The sequence below is a fragment of the Ptychodera flava genome, chromosome 18 (assembly GCF_041260155.1).
Source record: "Ptychodera flava strain L36383 chromosome 18, AS_Pfla_20210202, whole genome shotgun sequence".
In the NCBI taxonomy this organism is placed as follows: Eukaryota; Metazoa; Hemichordata; class Enteropneusta; family Ptychoderidae; genus Ptychodera; species Ptychodera flava.
The window spans coordinates 16,515,676-16,542,151 of record NC_091945.1 but is presented as its reverse complement, the minus strand read 5'-3'; the positions used below and the strand labels follow the sequence as shown (position 1 = coordinate 16,542,151).

Here is a 26,476-nt window from a genome sequence, read left to right as displayed (position 1 = left end):
GGAAGAATAAATTGCAGTCCTGATAAAAACTTATTTGTCAACAATAGTTTACTGTTGCATACATACATACAGAGACAGACAGCATTGGCAATTTTAACACTAGCTACGGATAGCCAGAAAATATTTATTTATTTGTTAATTATTTATTTATTATTTATTATTTTTAACAGAACAAAACGATTGGAAGTTCTCTGAAAGTCACAAATTTGGGAAAGGTTAATTTGTTTGCAACAGTAGCATGGCCAGTCGGTATATTTTTTGTCTTTTTTGCGTGTTTTTTAACTTCGCAGCCCCCCTTCCTCTCCCCAATATTTCAAAATAAATATATATGAATATTGTCGTACTTCTGCTATACCTAGTAAAATACTTATTGTGAACGTAGTCTAGTGAAAGATTTGTGTAGGTGATCGGTCGGGTCGGGTGGCGGAGCGGCCAAGGCGAAGATCAGATTGATATTTTCATGGATGAGGGCGCCCTGTTCGTTAGGAGAGCCGCTGAACATATATGCGTTATGAACAGCCAGCACTTCACAGCTCAGAAGCTAGCAGCTTGCGTGGCATGATTGATTTCTCAGAACAAAGTCTCCGTGACGTCGCGGTTGTTCTGGCTGTCGCATACCACGTAGCGTTTGCAGTAGACGTTAATATCAGGCCGAACTCTCGCCGTGGAAGCTAGTCCAGATCTCTCCGCCCGATTGGATTGACGGATTTATTCGCGAACAGGTATGTGCTTGTGGACTAACTCGCATTTTCAAAGCAGTGTCTGTCTTATGTATTCCCTCCAAAGATAGGAATTTGAAGGTCATATGGGTAATGTTGCGTTCTTCCACAAATTAACTGGGAACTCTGGGAATAGTGAATACCAAAGTGACAGTTTCGACATGGAAAAGACCTGGAAAAGCCCGAATGTTGCTATTATTATTATCAAAGTTTCTGAATTTCGATAGTAGAAACGCCCACGCGAGTTCTCCTTTTTTACGCCCAGTTTCCATACGAAAGTGGCGATGAATAAAAAGAATAGGACACCGTCAATTACCGCTGAATTCAGAGAGATATCTGATCCGGGACCTGACCACGAAGGAAACGCATCGCATGACCGCTTTTACGCAAAACTGTTGGAGGTATCCATGGATACAGCGCGTCACGTACGTGTACACTGACATTGAAATGACTTTGCCTTTTGTTTGTTCGGCCCTCACAACAAAAAGGCGGCAAAGAAAAGAGGAAAAGCGAAATTGTAAAAAGTGTTCAGGATGTATTGCACGCCACACATAAACCAGGCAAGTCACATGGAGTCAAATAAATATTGTTCAAGTTCAAGCCGGGCAAGTCGTTGGTAAAAGGTCGACGGGATCAAATGCCCTTTTCCCTGTTAGCTACAACCCTGAGACAACAAAAAACAAACCCGAAATCTCTTACATTTTCAAAACAAAAATGCGAGGGGTAGTGGGTTTTAATACAGTAGGTTTTTTTTTATCATGGGTGTTAAACAGGTAAATATACAGGGGTTCCCCAGTCATTTTACCGGGCTTCCTATTGGTACATCAATACAATGACGGACTGAGGGACAGCAGAAATGTGGCCGTCTGGTTCCCAAAGCATTTACCAATTTTCCAAAGCCCTCAACATAAGCACTGGGTCATAAAATAAGGCTTTTTAGAACAATTTAAAAAATTCAAACTCCAGATGCGACCTTTCCAGGAATTAGTAAGTTTCCAAGGCAATCATAGTACATCATTAACAGTTATTTTTTGCGGCGGAATTTGACATTTCATAGTATGGCATGTGAACCAGATAAAAATGCATTATGTATTAACCTCCGAATAAACCATATGTTGTTCATTTGTTATTTGTTCTGAGTCCTGTCATAATTATAAGGAAATACTATAATGCCGTGAAAATATTTATCTAGTCATTGTCACAGTGCACCAAAAAACAAAATATTTTGAGATGCGATTTGAAGTCTCAACAGGTTGCTAATCAGCATAAAAGTAATTGCTATGGAATACATAATTTATGAAACAAATGCTGTTATCACGTCACCGGCGGCAAGTGAAGCTGGAGCAACAAAAGAGTTGCCTTTTTACCAGTATTCATGTTATAAATTATACCAAGAGATCTTGAAATTGATATGGTAAATATGTACGTGATACATAACTGCGATCCTATAACTGCATTCCATGGGCATGGGCTCTTATCCAGATGAATAATTCAACATTGTTTGTAAAAATGCACATGTGTACATACAGTAATAGTGTTTTCAACATATTTTGAGCTACTTGTCAATATTCAAATATCACCGAGAGATCATACAACAGAGTGTCATTGTGACGCTGATTTCTCTTACTAAAAGCAACAACTTTTTGTGCAAATTGTACAACACTGATAACACAACAGTTGGTCCCTTTATTTTTCAATTTTCCAATATTTACGTCTGCCTGAAGTTTGTACCTTTTTAAAGGAGATCAATTAATATTATGCAGAAATGTTACAACAATTGTTAGCTACAGTCATGTATGATGAAGACAATGTCAGACTTTACATGAGTGTTTTTGTCCGTTACTATAAGGCTCTGATGAATTACAACTACTGGAATTTCTCCTTTTTCGTCACCTGTTGTCATGGCAGCAGCTATGCAGGTCAATTATTAACCCCAGGCGTTTCAGTTGTCATTGCAGTTAACAATGCGGTTGATTTATGGTGAATTAATTTACAGGTTTTTTACAACCTCTCAACCGCCGCCGAACTGTGAGGCCTTGGGTTCAGCTTTGTACCAGTAAAGTGTGAATTTAGAGTTCCAGGAGAACAGCTGACTGATCTAAGGCAAGATGGATGCAGAAAAAGTTCCTCCTCCATACACTCCGGTATGTAATTCTCTTCATCTGTGTGTGTGTATGTCTCTCTGGGTGCATCTGTCTATCTGTTCATCCCCCACCCACGCAGTGTGATCATTTATTGAACTGTTGCCAGTTAGTAAAGCTAGTGGAAACGTTCTCAATATTTTGGGAGTTTTTACTAACATAATTTACCAACATAATTCCTCTTAAAGAGGTTAATCAGCCCCCAGTCAAGGCAGAATGTGTTTTCGGAGCATATTATGAGTGGCTTCATGATATTTGAAATCCAATTTTTCCCACCAGTTAACAAAGGGATGGCGGCCGTTTTGAATATCATATTTTGTGAAATTTAGGTCATTAACCTCTGGCACCAATATTTCCACAGGTTTACCACTGTTCTGTATTCTTGATTCTGAAAGAAAATATCTAAAGTAGCCTGGAATAGTTTTGAGCAAAAGTCTTTCAGTTCCAAGGCGTGTGTAACTCACAGTAATTTTTTTTCAGCCTGTAACTTAGTGATACAAACTGCTATCCCAAATAAACCAGAGTTTATGCACTATTTTAAGGGGGCTTTGAAATATATTTAAATAAAAATAAAGTTACTGGTAATCATGCAAATTTTTTGGAGTTTGAAATTAGAGTATGCCAAGAATAAAAATTGAAAATGTCTACGGTTAAATTTCCAAGTTTATTGATTTTGAATCAGATGGTGTAATATTCTTGAAAATAAACACAGAGTGCTATATACTTTCATATCAAAGTGAAACAAAAAATCTGGAATCTGCGCACATACAGAAAGATTTTTTTTCCGATAATCTATGCCAGCGGTGTCTTTGTCACCCTACAGGAAGGGTGGTTATGTGTTTAATCATCATGTTTAACTATAGTCAATGTGTATTTGGTTTCTTTTCAAACTCATCACTTATACTGTACAGTGTAGGTACAAATATTGCGCACATGAGTGTCGATAATTGTGTTTATGTTTATGAGTTTGTGAACATGTATAAATATAGTGGAGGGCATATGTCTTGATAAGACAGTTACAGGGATACGATTTTGTCGTAGACATAGGAATATTAAAACATGTAGAATTGGTGTGGTAAATTCCTGTAGACATTGTCCAGAACTATTCCACATTTGTGGTATGATTCTAGTAAAAAACTTACTTTGATTAGAATCATGTTAGAGATCGCAGAGATCGATCGGTATACTTGACAGATGTTTGAATGCTCTGATCTAAGTATGTGATGTTGTAGTGCTAGTTGGAGTAATCTATTCATAAATTCTTGACTAACCGCGTGAGTCAGCTGATAACAGTCCCACGTGGTTTACAATCCACAGTGTTATCAATTTGAATCTGACACACCAAAAAGAAGAAGTGAAAGTGAACAATTTAAAATGAGGAAATCTAACAAAAAAGAGTCTACTCTTCATTACTGATATCAGTGCTAAAGGGTTGAAAAATTTCCTGTTTTTTTGTTCATGCAGTATTTGCAAAATTTTGTGCTTATCAGTACAAATCCAAAAGCAGTAAAAAGTGTTCAGCGACACAAAAAGCAGTATTAATTTTCATCTTGGGTTGTCGAAGGAGTGGCTTAATATCATTCTTATTGCTTCAACGCCGTATAGAGACCAAACTGTTTCTGTGAATAGTGTCCAGATTCTGTACTTGGACCTGTTTGTTTGTCCTGTCAGGGTTCATAAGCACTGATGCACTACAAACGCAATTCCTTAGTTTTGGTTTCAATCCTTCCCCCTCAAAATGAAACGCCTATGTGCATTGATTTCAGGAAAACTGTGTTGTTCATTAATGTATGGAGAATACCAACTGTGGATAAACAAACTTTACATTGACACTTGTTCAACATTCCAAAAAGCCTATATTATTCTATCAGAGTTCAATTTTTTTTTGAATTTTAGGTTTTGGTAATATATTTTCCAATATTTCTCAATGAGCACAAAGATTATCTGTACTGCGTCAGAGCCGTGGCATACGTCACAGTTAGTTGAGTCCACACATTTTTTCAATTTTATTAGCTGTCATTAAGGTTAAGTTTGGATCAAGTATCAAATTAAACATGATCTCCTTTTCTTGCTCTTAATCCATATAGGAAATGCATGTTTCATATATAAGGAGCTTAATTAGTCATACACAAATTATTTACCCTTGATTCATATAAGTTCACGTACAATTTTGTAATATGGTGGCAAAACTCTAAGTCTCACATTTACCTTTGTGGTTTTAATCAACTTTGAGACGTTACGTCATCTGCAGCAATCAAGATCCAGAATATAAGACGCCACTATCAATACTTTGTATACGTGCACATCAATATCCCTCAGATCTCATTGTAGGGAAACATGGCGCAGCATTTGTATTATATTTTAAGGGGGATTTTGACTAGATAGGTGATATTAGGGAATTGCGCACTGAGGAGAAAAGTCTTCAACGATTAGCATGCACTGTCAAGCCAGTCAGTCATGCATGACAGTGTTAACAAAATGTTAATCAAGTCTCGGTGATAGCACTTTTGCATTGCGCTGTTTAAATGGCATCACCATAGTAACAGGGCCCTTTGAAATGATCCGGCCCTTGTTTTCCCTGTAAAGGTCTGTTCCAACTGTTTACATACGCAAGTAAATGAATGTCTTATGATGGGAGAATTAGCAGCTCAGGTGGCTATTCAAATGCATGTTGCTTCTGTTGATCATTTTTCTGCCATTTAACATATGATATATATATACAGCAATAGAAAAAAAAAAAAAAAAAATATAGATATATATATATATATATATATATATATATATATATATATATATATATATATATATATATATATTGTACACTCTACACATACATGTAGGTATTAGGTCAATACGTAAAAAACCTTAGAAGAACTAAAATTACATGATAGGAAAAGGCCCATATATATATATATATATATATATATATATATATATATATATATATATATATATATATATATATATATATATATATATATATATATATATATATATATATATGTATATTATATATATTGTACACTCTTCACATACATGTAGGTATTAGGTCATTATGTAAAAAACCTAAGTAAAAATACAAGAACTTAGAAATTACATGACAGGAAAAGGCCCACTGTACAGTAGTGTTGCATTGCAATGGTTAAAGGTCGACTGCTAAACTTTTGTAGAAATCAACATGGGAAACACATTTCCTCTAGACTGACCCATTTCCTACATGAGATGGAAAGTTTTTTTAGGTAAAGTACACACATGGTTTTTGTAATTGCAAGTTTCTTCTGTCAGTAACACACCAATTAAATGGACAACTAGTTGACCTGAGTCTGATCTTTGCGTACCCAAATATTTACCCATGACAGACCCTACAACATTCATTAACAATTTAACTTCATAATTCCTATGCTGCAGAAAGTGGATGCAGTCGCACTGCATTGTTCAATAATATAGTACAACCAATCCATCACAGAATGAGACGCCAAAGTTATGTGAAAGTTTTCACACACTCAGCCTGTAAGCATGTACTGCATAGGGACAATTCCACTCGACAATGATTGCATCAATCGAAGACAAGATACAATCCAATACAAAGAGGGAACAACAGCCCCGGGGCAACAACTCCCAATAATAGTCATCCAATAGGGACTATGTCTTCCGCAATGACTCATTGCCCATGGAAACAGTCACAAACAAAAATATTGTGTCGTCAATCATTTGTTACACTAGTAATCATCATTAAGGAGATCTCGATGATTAAAGCCAAGACAACTTTCACACAGGATAAATTTGTCACAGTCAATGAAGCATGGACACTTATGAAGGCTGTACAGATATTTTCACAAACAAATTTACAATCCAGTAATTGCAAACCCAATTTCGCAAATAACTTTTCACTTGACATCCGTGTTTATCCAAAAAAATTAATATAGATTTATCACCTGCAAAATTGGGTGAACAGAAATCACGGATTTGATAGATGTTGTGCTAGGTGTCTTCAAATTGTCAAATTCATCCTAAATGATGATATTAAATGGATGGTTTACAGGAAAATATACATACAGTAATTGGGTGATAACACAAATATTGTCCCTGTTTAGATGAGGGCTTCAATTAGTATCAGTAAGAGACATGTTGAACTCATGGCGTGCAGTTTATCCACTGAATTGTCACTCACTGGGTCCTGACCCATACAGGGATGTATTTTGTGAATCCTGCAATAATATATATAATTGTTATGATATTATGTAATAAAACGTAATATAGTATGATATGGTAATGTAATGTAGTGCAATAAAATATATCATACCAGTATATTGATGGCCCAAATACAGCGATCTGATTGGTCGAGACGTGAAAAGAACCGTGGTATATTCGCGATATACCATGGATGGCATATACTTGAGGTCTTAATTGGCTTGAGCAAAAATCCGCTTTGATGTTCCACGCCAGAATTTCAATATCATGTTATGATATATTAGCAATAAAGCACACCCAGCAACAGTATACCACTCGATTTTGACCAGTTCACTTCATATACCCACTCACTATTGCTCATGCATATATGTCGTTAAATGGTCAAAATCTCACGGTATACCATGGTTGGGTCAGTGCTTTATTGCTTAACTATATCACAGCTTTGTCAATACCAGTGATCCTGTAGTTTATGATTGATAATGTATCCAATCGTCCAGAATGATTGTGGCCCCATTCTATAAATTACCTAATCGCCAAAACTATAAATAAGTTTTTGTTGACATTTTTGTTAGCAATTCCTGTTTTTATGCATTTGCAGATTGAGATCTGTAAGTTGTGAATTACATATGAAAAATCTTAAGGGTTGTTGTGTTCAGCTCGTCTCTGGATATCTGCATGTACAGTGTTGCTGATTGGAGGATGGTAAAAGACAATTACAGACCAAAAATTGCAAGAAGTATTTGAATCTAAGCCACATTTTTAAAAGAAATCAAAATGCAGGTCGGCCATCATAATAACATTGGGGAACTAAGGGAAAGTACATGTATGCATGCAAGATAACAAAATTGTGAAATTTTAGCATGCGAAAATACATTTACATATTGGCATTCCGGCTACCTCTTAGCCCGAGATTAAATGTGCATCCCCGAGAGACGGAAAGCATGCAAATAGAAAAGGGGCAGAGCTCAGCAGAGTTCAAATTTTGGGCAGAAAATTGAATTTTTGTTTGGTTAAAGTGTGACGCCATTAGCTAGCTAACCATTCTGACTGGAGGGTGTTCAAGGCAGTCAGATGATGTGCCTTCGGTTTCTAGCTCACATTTGGTGTACCAATGTGAGGTTATCGTATAAGCTGAATCAGTTCATTTGCATCTGATTTGCATGTCTGTATGTCTGTATATTTGTGGGTATGTGCGGATGTATGTCCGTCACACACAAAGGCTCCCATACCGCCACAGCTACCATCTCAGTATTTGGTGTACAGGTAGATGTAGGGGTTGAGATGTGAATTTGTTCAAATGAACACATCAGTGTCAAAAATGTGCAAATGAGGTAAGAAAAAGTGAAATCCTGCAAATGTGCAGGAGGCATGCCAGTGAGAAACAGGCAAACTCCACTGATCTTGACTCATTTCCTGTCATTGTTTATGAACTGTTACATATTAACAGACCAGCTGCAACCATAGACAGTAGATGGGGGAAGACCGTTTATACTAAACTAAGAGGGGCTTGTTTCTGCTATGCATGTTGTTAAAGTTGACCTCCAGTACCTAAAGTTAGACCTTAATTATTTTTGTCATTCTTGTTTTTCTGGTTTAAATATTTCTTGTTGTTTTTCTGGTTGTACTGTGCAGAAATCATTGTCATAACATCAACGTAGAATTTTCCTCCACTGAACAGATAGAAACAACATTTATTTTTGATCATTGGTAACCCATACTGGTACATGTATATACCAATTCTGATCAAATTTGAGCGACACCGTATAATTGCGGTATTTTTAACACTATGTGCTGGGTTTTCTTCAGCTCAAGTAATCCTGCTTCTTTTTCCCCCATCAGCACATAAACCATACTTGACAATTATGAAAATTCATTTCGAAGGAAATTAATTCATAAATGGATGCAATTAAAAACATTGATCCAATTGTGTTATATAGTCATTAATGTCTATGTGCATGAAATGCGCATTTAATAATAAAAGAGATGTCAATTTCTTCATAATACCTATATCAAATTACGTCCAACAGGTAATTTTAACATTAATGAGATCATAGTTACCATAGAAACCAAACTGTCTTATGTAAACACATCTTACATGTCAGTTGTTATGGAAAATGCCAGCAATGGTCTACTGTACTATGTTCTGATTACCTGCATGGAAAAGGACACAGAAGTCATTAATCGGTGTAAACAAAAAAATATGAAATCCTGTGTTCCGAAATGGTCACATATTTTTATAAAGATATAATGCGTATGGTGGTAAGGTGTCATGATCCATTTGAATTCTGGCTTTTCACGTTGTGAACACTGGAATATTATTTCCATTGCAAGTGATTTTGGCATTATCCCTGTAAGTTTTATAGATCAATTGATGCAGGCACATTTTGTGGAATAATTTAAGGTTAAGGACAATCCCAAATCAATTATAAATGGCAAATCTTGTAGGCAAAATTGAGTAGACAGGAATTTAATTTATTGAATTATAAACATTGCATTGTGCTCTCAACCTGCCATTTGCGGTTATTATACATTCTTGTATTTTTCTATCGTAAATTGCACACTTCCAAGAAGCAAGAAACTGACCAAGATTAAAATATTGTCATTTCATGATGTCTGAAGCATTCGTCTCTGAGTGCCTTTCATGTATGTTAAGACACAAACGCATTCTTGGCCAAGTAATTAACAGTTGCTATGGAAACCAAACCATCTTGTGTCAACATATCATAAATGCTGAGTCAGCAGTCTTTCCTAATGCAGATTTTTAGCAAACAAAATTTCCAATTAACCCGACGAAATAATGCATCATGAATCTACCTCTGAAGTATTTTTCAATATGATATTTTCAAGCTAGGCGATTACAATATTAAAGTATTTCCTTCTTCCGTCTCTAATATACTCAGTATGGAATGGTAATAAATATACAGTAGTTTAGCATATTAATCTGTCTGGGTTTTTTCGTGTTTTGCTTCCTTACATGTATGTACTTACGCTGTACATTATTAATCCTCCACCAACCATGCACTCACTATCAAATCAATAAGGTAGTGAACACAAAAACAGAATCACATCTGTGCTGAGATGTGATCCTGTGCAACATGTGGTAACATGTTTAGTATCATGATACGTCTCAAAAGCAGTCAAAAACAAGGATCGCCAGCGCCTTGCAATTGTTCTTAGCGTAATCAATATTCACGTAGGTATCGTCAAAGTTGACCTCGCATGGGGACAGATATTCAAACTCTCAAATTTTTTACAGTTCTCTTCTGATCTACCACTTATGGGGCTCATTTTTTTTAAAGCTCACGAAGTAAGAAACATCATCACCATCTTAGTTTTTGGAAAATCAAAAATTTTATTTTTCGCCATGGAGTTAACACAGGAGGCAGCCATTTTGAATTTCAAATGTCAGGTAATTTGTTTCTCTAGTACCCAACTCGATGAACCCTTTTTTCATTCTCGATTTGATGAGAGAATGGTTGAAAGTTTTATTTGAGGAAACTTTGTACAATTCAAAGGAGTGAAGTAATGGTATATTATTTAGATAAACAAGAAACAGGATTACTTATTAGCCTCTTTCTGTAATGAGTTATTCTTTTCTCATCTCCACTTCATAGATGATAAATGTTTATATTTTGTGAGATTTTTGTCAAAAATTGAACCTTGTGCCAAAACTGGAACACTATCACTGTCAAATGAAAAGTCTTCAATTGTTAGAAAACTCACCAAAATGAAAATTCATTTGTAAACAAAGGTCAAAACAATGCTGTATTCATTATTTTTTCATTATTTTAATAAATGTTTCATACATGTTATAATTTTTGGCTTACATGAAATAATTAATCATACATATACAGTACGTGATTAAAGAAACTCATGCCATAAATAACTCTCTGAAAAATATCATAGTGTCAAAATTAGAGTTCTAGAATGACAAAAAAGCCCTCCTCAAAATCAGTTTTAACCCAAATGTCTTCATGCAGTGTGGTAATGAAAACTGTAATCCTAGAGACGGGAAAGGACATTGCTAATGTCTATTATAAAGGGAGAATTCCTGGTACAGTTTGCAAGAAATGAAAAATAGACAATACAGTTTACAAAAAATCAACCATTACAATAAATGTGATTTCGTGGAATATGGCAAAGGGTAATTGTCTTAGAAGTTTGATATCAGAACACAAGTATACCAGTATTCACTGTAAAGCTCAATTTATTATCGTCCTGGCATCTTCAGTCTTTACGCTACACAGTAAATATTTGTAGAAGTGTTCCTTTGCTACCTTATAACCACTGAAGCAGTACACCAGGTTATGTACAAAGAGCTCATTGTGCTGTCTGCAGTGTACTCTGTCAGTTCAACTGTTGAACTGTGTTGTTATGAGTTACTTTTGTTGGTTTGAGAAAGAGAAGACCGGCACTAAGAATCATGGATTCTGAGTATTGCATTCATGGGCTTTGGTGTGTAACGAGAAAGGACCCATTCTTTACCAACTCTTTACCAGTGACCGCATTCCACCGAGGAAAAAATTTACATTTTTACATTTTACAAAACAAATACTCAGGTTTGTTCCTAATTGTCCAAAGTTTCTAGTAGTAATGATATGATGACACGGTTTTTTTTTTCATTTTCCTTTTTTTGTATATATTTTTTTCATCTTGTTTTTTTTAAGCTAACAAGATCTGACTTCATCTGACATATAAACAACAAAACAGGAATGTTAGTTAACTTGCATCATAAAATCTTGAGTGAGACTTGGACTATAATTGCATCCCACATCAAAGACCGGATATTTGTTCACTGTTCAAAATTGTACAGTCTGTGTGCAGTCCTACATAAATTGTCTAATACTTTGAGTATGTGCCCTCTCATTTTTTACACTATGATTTTTTCAAGTAAACAATATTGCCAAAAAAATGTTGGCACAGCTTGGCAAAATTGACATGAGTAAGGATTAGAAACATGCTAAACAATTATGTGTAGCATTCAGAGCCTTTGCAATCAAAATGTCATGAGATAGTTTTGAAATTTGGTACATGTATTTAGCTTCCTAATGCATGACCTTATTCAGGTTTGTTCAAATATAATTACATAAGGGCATTAAAATTTTAGGGCGAATTTGGTTCAAAAAGTCTGTTTCTCTTAAAGAATTTGTCCAATAAGTGTCAAATTTTCTTTGTAGATTCCAGGAGGTGACTCATTTAGATAGCTCACATGAATATGGCTCCACATAAAAATTTGTTGGGTCAATATTCTCATCATGGTGACATTTTTTTTCTTCCAAATGACTTGTAATGTAGTTTACAAATTTACTTTGCAGGTTCCTCAAGATAATGATAATTTGTCCAAATGCTGACAAACTTTGGATATATGCAAAAATTTGGGTCAAAGATCTCACTTTGAATCAAACTTTGTCTCTACAATTGATGATAAAGTCAAAAAAATGTCCTTTTATTTGTAATGATAATAATAATTATAATTATAATCATAATAATATAATTTTCTCTTTCAGAGTCAACAGCAACCACCACCCCAGCAAGGAGGGTATCCACCCCAAGGTGGATATCCACCACCTCAACAAGGAGGGTACCCTCCTCCACAGCAAGGATACCCCCCACAGCAAGGATATGCCCCTCAGCAGGGGTACCCCCCTCCGCAAGGGTATGCCCAACCACAGATGGCAGGCTATGCACCACCCGCTCAACAGATGCAGACAAGCAACACAGTAGTCGTGGCAGCAGCTGCGCCAGCACAACAGACTACCATCATCCACGAAAGGTCAGTCACAATATCTAACGAAACAAGTCATTGTCAATGACATAGTCCCCACTTGATTAATGAATTTTGAAACCATTGATGGAAATGATGGTCATATTGGATTGTATCACAAAACAAATCAACGTGCATATATGTATGGCACAGGGAGTAATTATTGTACCAACTTTGAAAGAAATTGCTTCAGGCATCTATGAGAAATTTCTGTGAACACACATGTACACAGGCATGCAGATACGCACGCACACACATATGCACACACGGACATGATGAAATTTACTTTCAAGTATTTTTTATGTGTTTGTAAAATACAGATTTTTGTTCAAAAGTTGAATGCATGTGAAATTGCTGCCTTATATGTATGTAATGTCCATTGTTACTATCGAAAAATGAATTTAATCTGGACTAGAATTCATTTACCAATACTAACACATTTTGCATATTGTAGACAATGTATTGTTTTGGCAGTGCTTTTACTTTGTATTTGTACTTTAGGAATAAAATCGTAAAATGCAGAAGGTGTGGGTGTATTCTGGAACAAAATAATGAAAATTATCAAGTGTAACAGCAATTGCCCCTTAAAATGAAGAAATTAAAAAAATCATTGAGCCAGAAAATACAATAATATCAGATCACTGAATGTTTTTTTTAATATCATGAAAAATAAATGAAGTTTCACAGCTTTTTCACTATAAGCTCTCACGTTTATTGTCTGATGATTGTACGGATAACCTCTTCATTTCCAGTTTATTGGTTAAAAGTCCATAGTGAGTTAAATCAAATCTTCAAATTTAAGCGTGGTAAAACTGGTCTCTAAAGTCATTCTCATAAAAATTCAGTTGTACCTCAGAGACACTGACAGTAAAACTCAAATCTTCACAATCTTTCCTGTTATGCAGCTCTTATTGAAATATTTTGAAACTCATGGAGTTAATAAAGTTCACACCATCTTTCTTTTACTAGAATTCAAAAATTCAAAATTCAAAAAATTCAAAATCTAACTTTTCCCTTTGGAGATAACATAGAAGGATAGCAGCCATTTTGAATTACAAGTGTCCGTAAGCTGTAAGGGTCATTTCTCTTGTACCCAATTCGCATGATGAGCTCGATTTTTTTCCTTGAATTTGAAAGAGCGTGTTTGAAAGCTTTCCTCAACGGAAATTTTAATGGAAGTCTTATATCTTCCAGTTTCAAGGTACATACTTACCTTAACATACATGTATACAGTAGTAATCCTACCAAACACCACATCAATAATAAATCATACTAGGAACATTTCATAATGATTTTACAAACAGACAAGGTCAATGTAGAAATTCCATTTAGTTGTCGGCAAATATATGGCAAATGGTTGTGCTGGAATATCTCACCCAATCAGAAATCTTATACTACATTGTTTCTGTGTTGTTGGCTTAATTTCTCTTTTCCAGAAAACGAGGAGTAAATCACTGTCTGCATTGCGTCATCTCCTTCTTCTTCTGGCCCTGGATTTTCGTATGGATTTTCCTGGTAAGTGTCTACCCGGGTCATAGATGTGTTGGAGAGTTACCGCCAAAATTTCAACCAATTGAGGTAGAATGCCCCTCGGGAACAAATATAAAGACTCAAATTTTTACAATTCTTTTCTAATCTACCACTTGTGGTGGCTCATTTTAAATCCCTTGGAGTAAAAAAATTTGCCATCTTAGTTTTTCAGAAATCGAAAGTTGTATTCATCCCGTTAGAGCTAACACAGGGATGCCGGCCATTTTGAATTGCAAACATAGTAATTTGTTTTTTCTAGTGATTTTATTCTAATAGCAAGAGAATGGTTGGTGTCATTGAGGAGGCGCATATTTCCTTAACACTGCCATAATATGTATCATCAATTTTATCACTATCAATGGGAGCTACCGTACATTCAGTGCTATTTTTTGGCTGCAAGAAAGGGAGATCAATCGACAGCAACTTGTGTCGTGGCTGGCAAAACTTTTGATCTTTGGCGGAAATTTCCAGCTGTCCAGCTTGGAAAGATGCTGTTTTATGTATAGATGCGGTGTTACAACGCAAGGTGCTAGGAACTTTGATCATGAAATCAGCAATGCACTGATTTTCTGATCTCAAAAATCACCAAGGTCCAAAAGTTTAACTTTATAAAAGTTTGAACTGAAAACTAAGACCATGATAAATTTGATGTGGAGAAGTGATGTATGGTACGTTTATACTTTTACTCATCTAGAATCCATCATTTGGTTTCTCAACAAATTGACAACTTAGACATCCCATACTGTTCTTTATCATCAAAAGCAGGAAAATCACCATGGTTACTAGCTCAAAATTGTATAGTCTTGTATTATGTGAAGATCATTAAAGTTTACTTAACTGTAAAATTCGGGATCACCATGACAGATTTTAATGTGAAAATCCTTTCATCAGTAATGACACTGAGGGCATAATATTTTAATCATCACATATATCAAAATACAGATAAAGTTTGAAAAATGGATTTCTTTAATAAAGGGCCAATCTTGAACAAATGTATTTAATACCTGTAGATTGTTGATTTCATTCCGTCAATTTCGTGTCAGATACAACTGACAGCACCATTACGTTAGAATGACTGTGGGAGACTGCTAGCAGCCAGAATAAAAAGCAACCTTTGCAGGATTTAAGTAGTTTCATGAGGCCATTACAGTGAATTAAAGGTTTGGCTAATGGAAGTTTTTCTGAGGAAATTTTCATTTCTTCTATCCAAGTTGCAATGCCGGAGATTTCAAACACTCAAGAAACATGTAATTTTAAGGATATACAGTGTAACATAGAAGAAAATTCCCCTGCATATAAGAGAATTTAAAAATCTTTGGGGAAAAAAATCATTTAATAAGCTTTTATAAAAATTCTCCAGCCAGATGTAACATGTCACCCTTCAGCCTTTAACAGCCATTTTTGACAAAATGTTAACTTCTACTTCGACTCAAGCTGTTTTTAAACACTAACAAATTTCATCTTTCAGTAATTCGATTTTCAAATGTGTCTGTGCCAAAACTCGTACTCGACGATATTTCATCAGAGGCGTGTTAATGAAATAAATCAGCTAGTTTTATTGCAGTCTACAATACAAATATGGGCCAGTTCTTTTTGAACAGCTCCGAGGCTGATAGTGATAAAAATAATGAACACCATATTTGGTTAATCATTAATTTTTCAGAAGAAAAGTGAACAAAAGGTGTTTTCATCCAGCCAAATATTTGACAAACACGATTGAAGATTTAATACAAGGCATATTTCTGAAGAATAACTCTAGATTAAACAGAAGTCTAGTGTAGATCCATAAACATGAATCAATACATATACTTGTAAAATGTAGCTTTTTCAGTTCATCATAATAATATACATTTTTCAGAGTGCACACCAAAAAATTAATGTATTCAACTTTTTCTTTTCCATGCATGTATGTATAACACAGCTTCAGGATGAAAAATTTTCAAAGTTGAGATCCATTTTGTTTCAATTTGCATGTGTCTGTTTGTTGAAGAATAAGGCCACCTGTTGAATATGCTTATGCTGTAACATCTGTACATGGCAATGGTTATGTTTGAAAGCAAAATGTTCACAAAACAGATAAATGTGTCAAATTAATGTTGAATTTTTTATATCTGATGTCAAAAAAATTAGCATTGTGATACTTTCAAGTTTTTGTCTATAAAATTATTAAGCAGTCTTGGAACTTTCATTGTAACATCACACTATTTATTCCATTCTCCGAAAAAAATACAAGGCTTTGTCTTTTTACCTGGAAGTCAAGGCTGGCTTTTGAACCTGAATGGTATCACCAACACAGCTTGAATATGACATTGAACTTTGACAGGTTTTCAAGAAAAGGAAGGGGCATATGATGGGGCACATGAACTGAAACCTCCTTGATTTTAAATTTAAAGCATGTTTTGTCAAAAATTCACATCGTACTTTCATTTTATTGTTTACTTAAGGGCGTGATTGTGACCAGCTCCTTATAATTCTTTCATTGGTTCAGACACACTCACGATTCAGATAGCTTGATATTACAGAAGGCCAAAGGGTCACATGTTGGCTTTTGTGATTCAAGAATTTGAAAACAAAATACGCCCATCACGTGTACCTTGAAATAGTTAATATTTCAGGAGACTATATTTATACACCCTTATAACAAAGCTTGCCATTTTCTTTCAATTTTCAAAATCCAGTGAAACGAAAGTAACAAGCTGAATTCAGAATCGCTATAATTGAACTCTTTTTGACACAAAGAATGCATCTTCTTTAAAAGGCTCAAGTTCAGGATTGTTTGTACTCACTGCACCACATAGGAATTTAAGAGAAAAGTTTAGGACATTATGCCTGCATGGGGGCCACTCACAGAAACACTTTTCAAACAAATACAATCAGCTGAAAATTGAAAAAATTAAAAACTTCTTGTTCCAATTCTTCAAGTTCTTTAAGCTAATTGTTTGTTCCAATTATTTTCATTTTTTCAAAATTTTTCAACAATCAGCAACACTATGCAAACAGCAGTATATTTTTTAGTCAATTTCTAGAGTTTTAATGCACTAGTATGTCTTCACTGCCGCCAATGCATCATGCAAACAGCATTTGTGCGATGAGTGCAAGAATTTTATCGTGCACCCATGATTTTGATTCAGAAATGCCAGATGTCTCGCACTTCCCCATACTTATGATTGTTTTGACACTCTGTACACACCTGTATAAAAATAATTGTAATTTATCGATAATGCCTCACGTTACATTCTCATTTTTCAGTGTCACTGTCAGTCAGGGATGTGAGGTCTGAATCACCATTGTGACTTAGGTCAGCCTAGGCTGAGGTCACAGTGTTGTGTCCCGACACATCAGCTAGGTCACTCACCCTCAGTTCTTCTGATACAGATATCATACAAACTGAGTACAGCCTTATATCAGAAAGATAATAAAATTTTCAAATGAATTTAATATGTGTGTATGTAAATGGTAAAGATTGAGTTCCTATTGGGTGCCTGTGAAATTTTAATGAGAAAAAAGTATTATTTTGTGATATTTATAGCATATTAATATTTGGCAAATTTAATTCTGAACAAGTTTTAAATCAGGTACATCGCCAGTTGTAAGATTGGTATAATTTGAAATTATGCTATCACCAAATAGCTTGCTTTCTTCAGACATTACCCAGCCAGAATCCGTGAAAAACATAGGATAGGCTTAGCTATAGAAAATGAATTTCAATCAGAGCTGAACTTTTGACATTATGCCTCCTAAGAGTAAGGCTAAAAGCAACTTTAAATGAGAGTCTTTGTGATATTTATATTCATATTAATATTTGACAATATTAATACAAAACATTATTAATGTGAGATTATGAGGCTGTAAATCATCTCAGATTGGGTGAATTTGTTGTTGATGACTCACTAATAACTTGGTGTTCTTTATAGGATAATGCACCTTTCAACCACTGATTATTGAACATTATTAACCAAATCATTTACAATGGCAAGTGAAGAGAAACAGAGATCACAACACACCATTTTCTGTTACTTTTGATGTATTTCCCATTTTGTTGGTTTTATAAATACAGTTTCTTGCTTTACTTTTAAAATTATGTCAGAATATCTTCAGAGTTCCACTTTTCCACAGCCAACATCAGTAAATGTATATGTAACATGTACACGTGTATACTGCACTGTACGTGGTATAGTCGACAACTGAATTTTTGTCCAGAACTTGTTTTTTATCAATGAAATTGCACATTATTACTGGTCGAGAATGACAAATTTCAAGCCCATTCATTGACTGTTTCCAGATGCCCCAAGTACAGTGTAAATTAATCTGCAGGTAGCAATGCCATATCACTTTAAGATGGTTTCCAGGAACCCATTGGACAATGGCCAGAATTTGTCTCCTGCATATATGTGTAATTATACACACAGACTTGCAGAAGTGCGTCCAAGACAGCGTTGCATTCTTGCTACATGTATAAATCAGACGAAAAATTGTTGACAATATTGCACAAAAATGGTTACAAAAATTTTGAACCACCAGGTGACCCTGTTGAGGCTGTAGCATTATATCACAAGTGACCATCCAGATAGACTGTTAAAACCAGTAGATGTGGTGTCATGCGGCACGTAGTCACGTAAGTTTTATCAAAATTTGTATTTGTGTGGAGTATTCTTACCAGAAAAGGGCAGATTAACAAAACATGAAGGAAACTCCAAATATGGCATATCAGCTGACGTAACGTTCTACGTTCTGATATCAGAGGGGCCACTTCACATTTATTTTATTATGAGTTTTTTGTCACCTTTTTTTTCAGGAAGGGGGTCAAATTATGTGCCTTTTTGGTAAAATTGATAGCAGGAATGTGATAAAAGTGTCGCTAGTGTTTAACTATTACCTTTTGTGAAATCAAAATGTTGTCAATAGATAGCTGGGAAAACAATTGAAAGACAAATGGATCCTCCATAAACAATATAGTTACTTGAACAAAACTGATGAAACAAAGAATGTTAATATGATATCCCCATAGGATTGAGTTTCCTATTTCACCCTCTGACCAATAAATGTTTACCCTTTCCCATTGTCATCTCCATGGTGACCGTAGACCTGTTGAATTAGGAATGAGTAGATTGTGCTACAAAAATGAGTGTAACAATGCAAGCTTATGTCATATATATGGGGTTTGTTTTGCAAAGTTTTGTCTGTGAGGACACACCCATGTCGCACACAGACCATATTGTGATTGTAAGTTCAAAGTTCATGGCTGTATTCCCATGAAGTTATGTATGTAAGTGAAAGTAAAATATGCCCTCAATATGTAACAAAGATGTCGTATTCAAAATTCAAATATTTGGTGGATGTGAGTGGGTGTTTAGGTATTTATAATATTGGGGTTTGATTTTGTTTTTGGTTTTTTCTTTAGCAAATCTAGAAAAATGATCAAACAGCTAAAATGATACCAGACTTTAGCAATACCCATTAGCATACTTAGCATTTATACAATATATTATTTTGATCTCAGAATTTTACTGCATGTATACTATTATGCATGCATACATACACTGTACCATATTTACATTATTTTTTCAATTTTTGAGAAGTTTGTCTTTGACTGTTGTAAACAAGATAATTTTTTATCTTTACCAGATTGTTAATCACCAAAATTAACTTATATTGTCATTATTGACATTGATTTTGAAATTTTAAAATTTCTGGGAAAATTATTTTCATGCAAAATAAAATTGCAATTCAATATTTTATTTTTAAGTATGACTATCTCAGTTTGTGCTTGAAGACTTTTGATGAATAAACATAATTCAATAAAAATTTTGAATTGACATTAATTGTAGTGAAATTAGAGGTTTTGGCATGCTGCCGCACAAGCAGTCTGGCAGTAGACATACTCACAGCCTCTTTACTGCTATGCACTGTGGCTGCAGGTATATGCCTAGCTCAATGAGCTACACACCATGCCAGCTTGCTGAACCGGCTATGCTGGCTTGTGCTAAGCCACTGGCTACACCAGACACTGAGTGCAAGCCAACGAGAGGATATGAGAGAGTCAAGTTAGGTTCTATTAATTGCGTCAAGCATTCCTGAAGTGGCCAATTAAGTATCAGGGCCTTGAGTGATTGCTGGGGCCAATTATATCAAATGCCATAAAAACAGCAACAAATGTTATATGGTACTGAGCACGACTTCTCCATGCTGTTCAATGTACGATTTAATTTAACCCATTGATACTGAAAACAAAACACAACATGTGGCATATTTCAATAGCAACAATTATAAGACCAATATGAAGGGCAAAGATGAGGTCAAATCAACCGAAAGAAATGTGCTAAAACAAAGAATTGTAAAAATTGGTATGCCATGTAGTTATACAATGTACTGCTGCACTGTGACTCAAACATCACATAAAAAGGCTCCCCAGCACAAGAGCCAACCTGTACAAAACTAGCCCTAATTCCAATAAGTGTAGACCTCAAAATTTAGGTCGTGCAAAATGCTGTATTTTCACATTTTTGTCAAGTAAATTTATGATAATCTGAGCCCTGTGGGAGTGATGGCATAGTTATGAGAGCAACCACTTTTGGTCATCTTTTTCAGAATTAACAGTCAGTATACACGTAGTAATGGCTTCTATCATTACCTAATTTTCATGTTCCTTTTGAAATTTGTGAAAATTTCTGGTTTAAAGGTTTGTTTAGACAACCCATTTCTCTACTGGTATGACTTGCGTCCAGAACTCTTTGCAGACATTGATTAATCTTTTAATCTGTTCTCACGTCCATAAATAACAGAACAAGTCAATACTTCAATAAGAAGTCTATTTATCCTTGCCGACCTAAAAAAACTGAGGTCACAAAGTCTGTCCTTTTATGACAAATCGATTTTTAGTTCAAAGTACACAGCACTGAAATACAGGGACATTTTATAACCTTCCATAAGCTTGCACAATTATACTTTAATTTGTAAATTTAAAATAAAAATGAAAATGTTCATGTACGTCTTATTTCTAAAAGCTAAATTGCCTCTTGTGAAATATATGTCAAGTACTGTACTGCCGACGAGCTTTCAGCTGAAGTTTGTTAGTGTGTCAGGCCTGTTAGTGTATATATTTTGTCACTCTTGCTTTAACTCCTTGAGTGTCTTATTATGCAATGACGTATTAAATTTTTTTACTTTTTCATATGTATTAGAAAAATGAAAGTATATTCTTAAACTAACAGTAATTTCTTATTTTTTGTCTTACAGTGCATCACGGATGACAGTTAAGCGTACAAATTGGTCACAGCAGCGTATGAGGGTGGAGAGGTTTGCGGCTTGGAAACTGGCATCCTTAAGGTAGAACGCGCCTCAGGACACATATTCGGACTCTCAAACTTTCACAATCCTTTTCTGATATACCACTTGTAGGGGTTCATTTTAAAGCTCTTGGAGTAAGGAAACTTTGTACCATCTTAGTTTTTTGAAATTCAGACATTTCATTTTCTCCATAGAGTTTACACAGCGATGGCAGCCATTTTGAATTTAAAATTGGTAAATTTTGAGTTATTTGTTTCTCTAGTACCAAACTTTGCATGGTGACCCTGTGATTTTTATTCTTGATTTTGAAAGAGAATGGTGGAAAGATTCCTTAAAGAAAGTTTGAGCAAAAGTTTTAAGTCTTTCATTTTTGAGGCGCATACTACCTGAATGTCTAGAGATGGATGATATTTTCTAGCAATACTTGTGATAATCTAGAGGTTTCGTCATATTTTTTTAACACGTACATATCTTCATTCCTGCATTATAAAAATTTACACCAAAATTCATGGTATTTCTGGACAAGTGTGAGTTTGAAATAGAAGCAAAAATTTATTAGTTGATTTTGCTGTACAGGTTAATACTCCATCGTTACAGAATCAAGTTTTCTCTGCCGCATAACAGATCATTCCATGTTTGGTTTACAAATGAACTTTACTTCTAAACTATTTTGTCATGCTGCAAAAAAATGCCATTTAGATTTGTCTATATTTTTGTGTGTAGTTTTGTTTTGCTTTATCAACCTGTGGGCCACTCAGGTCACATCACAGCTGAATCTGATTTATTTTGCATTTTGGGAGATTTAATTATGTTTCACATTTTATTTTGGTTCCATCCCAACAGGACTTTCTCCTGCAAACCTAAGATTATATCAGTGTGCCCCCACTAATTGTAACAAGTCATCACATCTGTCTCAGACAGTATATTTGTTCCCATTGTTCTGTGCCGGCATGCAATGGAATAAGTGACTTTATTCCATATCACTGAGAACATACATATATGTACCACAGCAATTCTGCCTCAGATATGCAGTGTTACTACGCTGTGAGGCAATCCTGCCTCTACATCACATGATATTATAAGTCCATCACAGCATGCATCAAAACTTTCAAAAACACAACAGCTCAGATAGCAGTACTGCGATCTAAAGGAAACTGTTTCAGAACTTGAGGTCCAGTAAATCCATATGCCCTTGTACAGCTTTTCAAAAGAGAAATGTCATTTTAATATTCTGCGCTTTAGTTTCCCTGCCCCACCACCAACAAAAAATACGACGCCACATTCCTTGCCTTTAACCCTGTTGCTTTGATATATAGCTCATTGATTTTTGAATCATACATATATGCTACTTTTTTTTTCATTTAAATTTCTGTTACATTGACATATCTCAGTAATGGATGGATCATTGAATTTACTATCACCTTGTATGGATCAGGGAAAGTTTTCCAGTATCACATTTGCAAATCAAAGTTGGCACACAAATTCGACTATCATACACAACTCGGATGACAAAATCATATAAATACTTGATTGCTACACCTCTACATTAAGGCACCTGTGTGTTCATCTCATCTTTTTTGTTCATGAATATACAATAATGCATTATTTGTCATGGAGTCAGCTTGATATGATTCTGACGTGACTACCATAATCGAGGCACAAGTTTTGACATTTATTGATATTATCCATGAAGCAAGTTTTAATACTGTCCTTCAGATATAACAACTTAATTACTTTATTATAATTATCATATTCCCAATAAGTGTCACTGATGGTTGTCCTGGTGATTTTCTCCATTGCCATGGTAACCACTGCTCAGCAAAGTTCTCCCTCCCCCCCTCCCCTGAAGAGTGATATGCATCTCTGTACTGTTTCTTTTTGAAAAGATTATCAAAGTGATTGTACACCATGAATAGCAAAACCTTAAATTGCTGTGAAATTTGAAGTCTTGCTGTAACAGGCCGGTATGGCTGTAAAATTTTGACAACTTTTGCTCCATTTTTGTTTTGTACGTCAACCGCTAGTTCTTGTTCTACTCCTTAAAGCATGTCAACACCCAGCTTAGTGTTCAGCTTGTCAACAAGGGTTTATATATTTTATATGCACTCTACCTGTTGAAGTCCAAGTTCTGAATACACATGATTTGTCAGCAATAACAATCCAGTTCACACATGTACACTGAGGCTGGATTGACCGGCTGAACACTGTTAGGGGACAAGAAACTGCAGACACTAACAGACATTAAAGTAGACATTAAAAACAAAAAATGGTGAAAAGGTCATTAAAAGGTTACAGCTACTGGCCCTTTGAGGTTGCATTTCAACTCTTCAAGATAAGAAACTGAAGGAACAAAAATAAGTGAACAGAATAATATGATGTTTTGACAAACTGTTGAAAAGCGTCATGGTTGGGCAGACGTATTGTGTATAGAAGTGTTCGACATACATGGAGAATACAAATTCTAAGTAGCCAAGGTATTGGCAAATTAAATTCATTGAGCATGCTCAGTTTATTTTATGGCTGCCTTTTTCCTTTCATGCATCCAAGCATGACAGCGTAACAAAGGCAACGAAGACGCCATTTCACAGACACCATCTGTTCGCAAATTTATGAGCCATGCTGATCATCAAGTCTTATGCATCCCCAATGTTTTTGTTTGTCACCATGACAACTGCTTCTGCTCTTGGCTATCATGTTAGGCGAATGGCGGAGTCAGCTTGGTGAAAATGCAGTACCGTGCAAGGTTGACGTAAATTAACAAATATATATTCACTGGGTGTTCCAGGGCTTAACAGAGCGTGAACAAACAATTAAAAAGCATGAAGTGAAATTTAAAAAGTAGGTTTCAAAAAATTAAGGGTGAAAGAATAAGTAATTGTGTGTCTCTCATGTCATTTTGATAGACCAGTTTTTAACAGATATTTCCAAATTGTCAATTGTCTTTCAAATTCATCTGGTGAATGTTTATTTTCTCGTTATCATGCTTCAACGTTCCTCAACCACCTGTTGAATGTATTAGAACAATTGTATAGGCTATTCCGTGTGAGACACAAAAACCTCAATAAGTGTTTGTGGCACCAACATGTTAATTTAATGTACTTTCTGTTTGCAGAAACCCTGCGTGTCCCCCCCCTTCTCCCCTATGTAAATGTAAGTAGTCATTCACCAGCTTTGTTGACTCATTGCACACATGACGTGAGTCATGCATTTTCAATACATTCCGTGCATTGTATCGTCTATATGACCCTTTCACATGACCAGGGGCTTTTGAATTTTGGCACAAGAGTAAAGTTTGGTCTGCTACATCAAGTGGCACAAAACCTCCAGTGAACCCAGACTATATATTGTCAGCTGGAAGAAATGAAAGACTTTTTAGCCCGGAAAGGGGCTAGCCTGTGCTTGGGTTTGTTTTTGTCCCATAATTCGATGAATGTTTATCTGCTTTTGACACTTGAAGAGGTTGACTTTCTTTTCTGCTGTAATTGTTTTCATTGTCTAGACTCATTTTCACTTTGATAAATTCTGGGTGTGACTCGTTTTACGTTGGGCTTAACACAATTTGGACTGAGTTATGTGTGTCGACCATCCATCAGTTTGTTTACAGTGCGATGTCAGACAGTAAAGAGAGTGGATAATGTGTATATTTAAACAGAAACATCACATCATGACTGAGTGTAGTAATTAACCCCCGTTTTCCTGTACATGATCAGCCTATGCAACTGAGGAAAACAACCAGATAAAACCACACAGTGTGTCAATGATAGGGTTGTGAAGGGCTGAATTACAGCTCGTATAAGATGCAATCGCAACATCCACAAAGGTCAGATTTTAAGGGAAAACAACAATTGTTCTGACGCCTACACTAAACTAATACCAATCCTAATTATTTTTTCACTATATATATCTAGTTTGTTTTTTTTAATTTGAGTAAGGGAAAGTTTCAACATATACAGAAAAATATGTTCCCCCACCTGAAACAAATATTTACATTGCCTTGAGTTTATTCAATTAGACTGTGAAATTGTTCATATATCTGTTCAAAGACACAAGAGAGAGGCTGTTGAAAGACCCCAGAGAGAGGCTGTTCAAAGACCCCAGAGAGAGGCTGTTCAAAGACCCCAGAGAGAGGCTGGTTGAAGGTGACACAAAGGATTCTCTGCACTTAACCTTTCTTTACATCAATTTTAAGGTAGAATGCATCTCGGGGATAAATATTCGGACTCTCAAACTTTTACAAGATTCTTTTCGCCTACCTCTTGTGGATGCTCATTTTGAAGTTTATGGAGTAATAAAGTTTTCACAAGCTCAGTTTTGTGAAAATGGACATTTTAGTTTCCTCAATAGAAATAACACAGGGATGGCGGCCATTTTGAATTTCAAGTATTGAATGGTGGGTAATTTGTGTCTCTGGTACCAAAATTTGCAAGATTGTCCCAAATTTTATTCTTTGTTTTGAAAGAAAATGGTTGAACATTTGCTTGATGGAAGTTTGAGGAAAAGTTGAAGCCTTTCATTTTCGAGATGCACTTTACCTTAAGGCTGTAAACCCAACAAAAATATCTTTTCTCAAGTAGTGATCCAATTTTCACAATGCACCCATTTACTTCTATGACATGAATGTAAGAAATTGTTTGAAACAGGTTGCAACCAAGAGGTATATTTTGTGGTCCAAACAAACTGAACTGAGAGAATTGTAAAGTTTATATTATTCATCATATTTATTCAAGAGCGTTTTATCAGAAACTAACTCACCACCCCACAAGTGATTATTTAGTACCTGTTTGCTGAATTTCTAGACGGTTGGACTCTTATTCACATGAAAATAAACTCTGCTTTTCTGAAGA

At 35.3% G+C, this 26,476-nt stretch overlaps 1 protein-coding gene across 1 annotated transcript; it reads left to right on the top strand.

Moving 5' to 3' along the window:
- The first annotated feature begins 471 nt into the window (after positions 1–471).
- Positions 472–26,476, top strand: LOC139117001 (annexin A7-like). Its single transcript, XM_070679796.1, has 5 exons — positions 472–722; positions 2,716–2,863; positions 12,559–12,824; positions 14,252–14,330; positions 21,582–26,476. Exons 2-5 carry the CDS (start codon positions 2,828–2,830, stop codon positions 21,600–21,602), a joined length of 402 nt encoding a protein of 133 aa, XP_070535897.1. The 5' UTR covers positions 472–722; positions 2,716–2,827; the 3' UTR covers positions 21,603–26,476.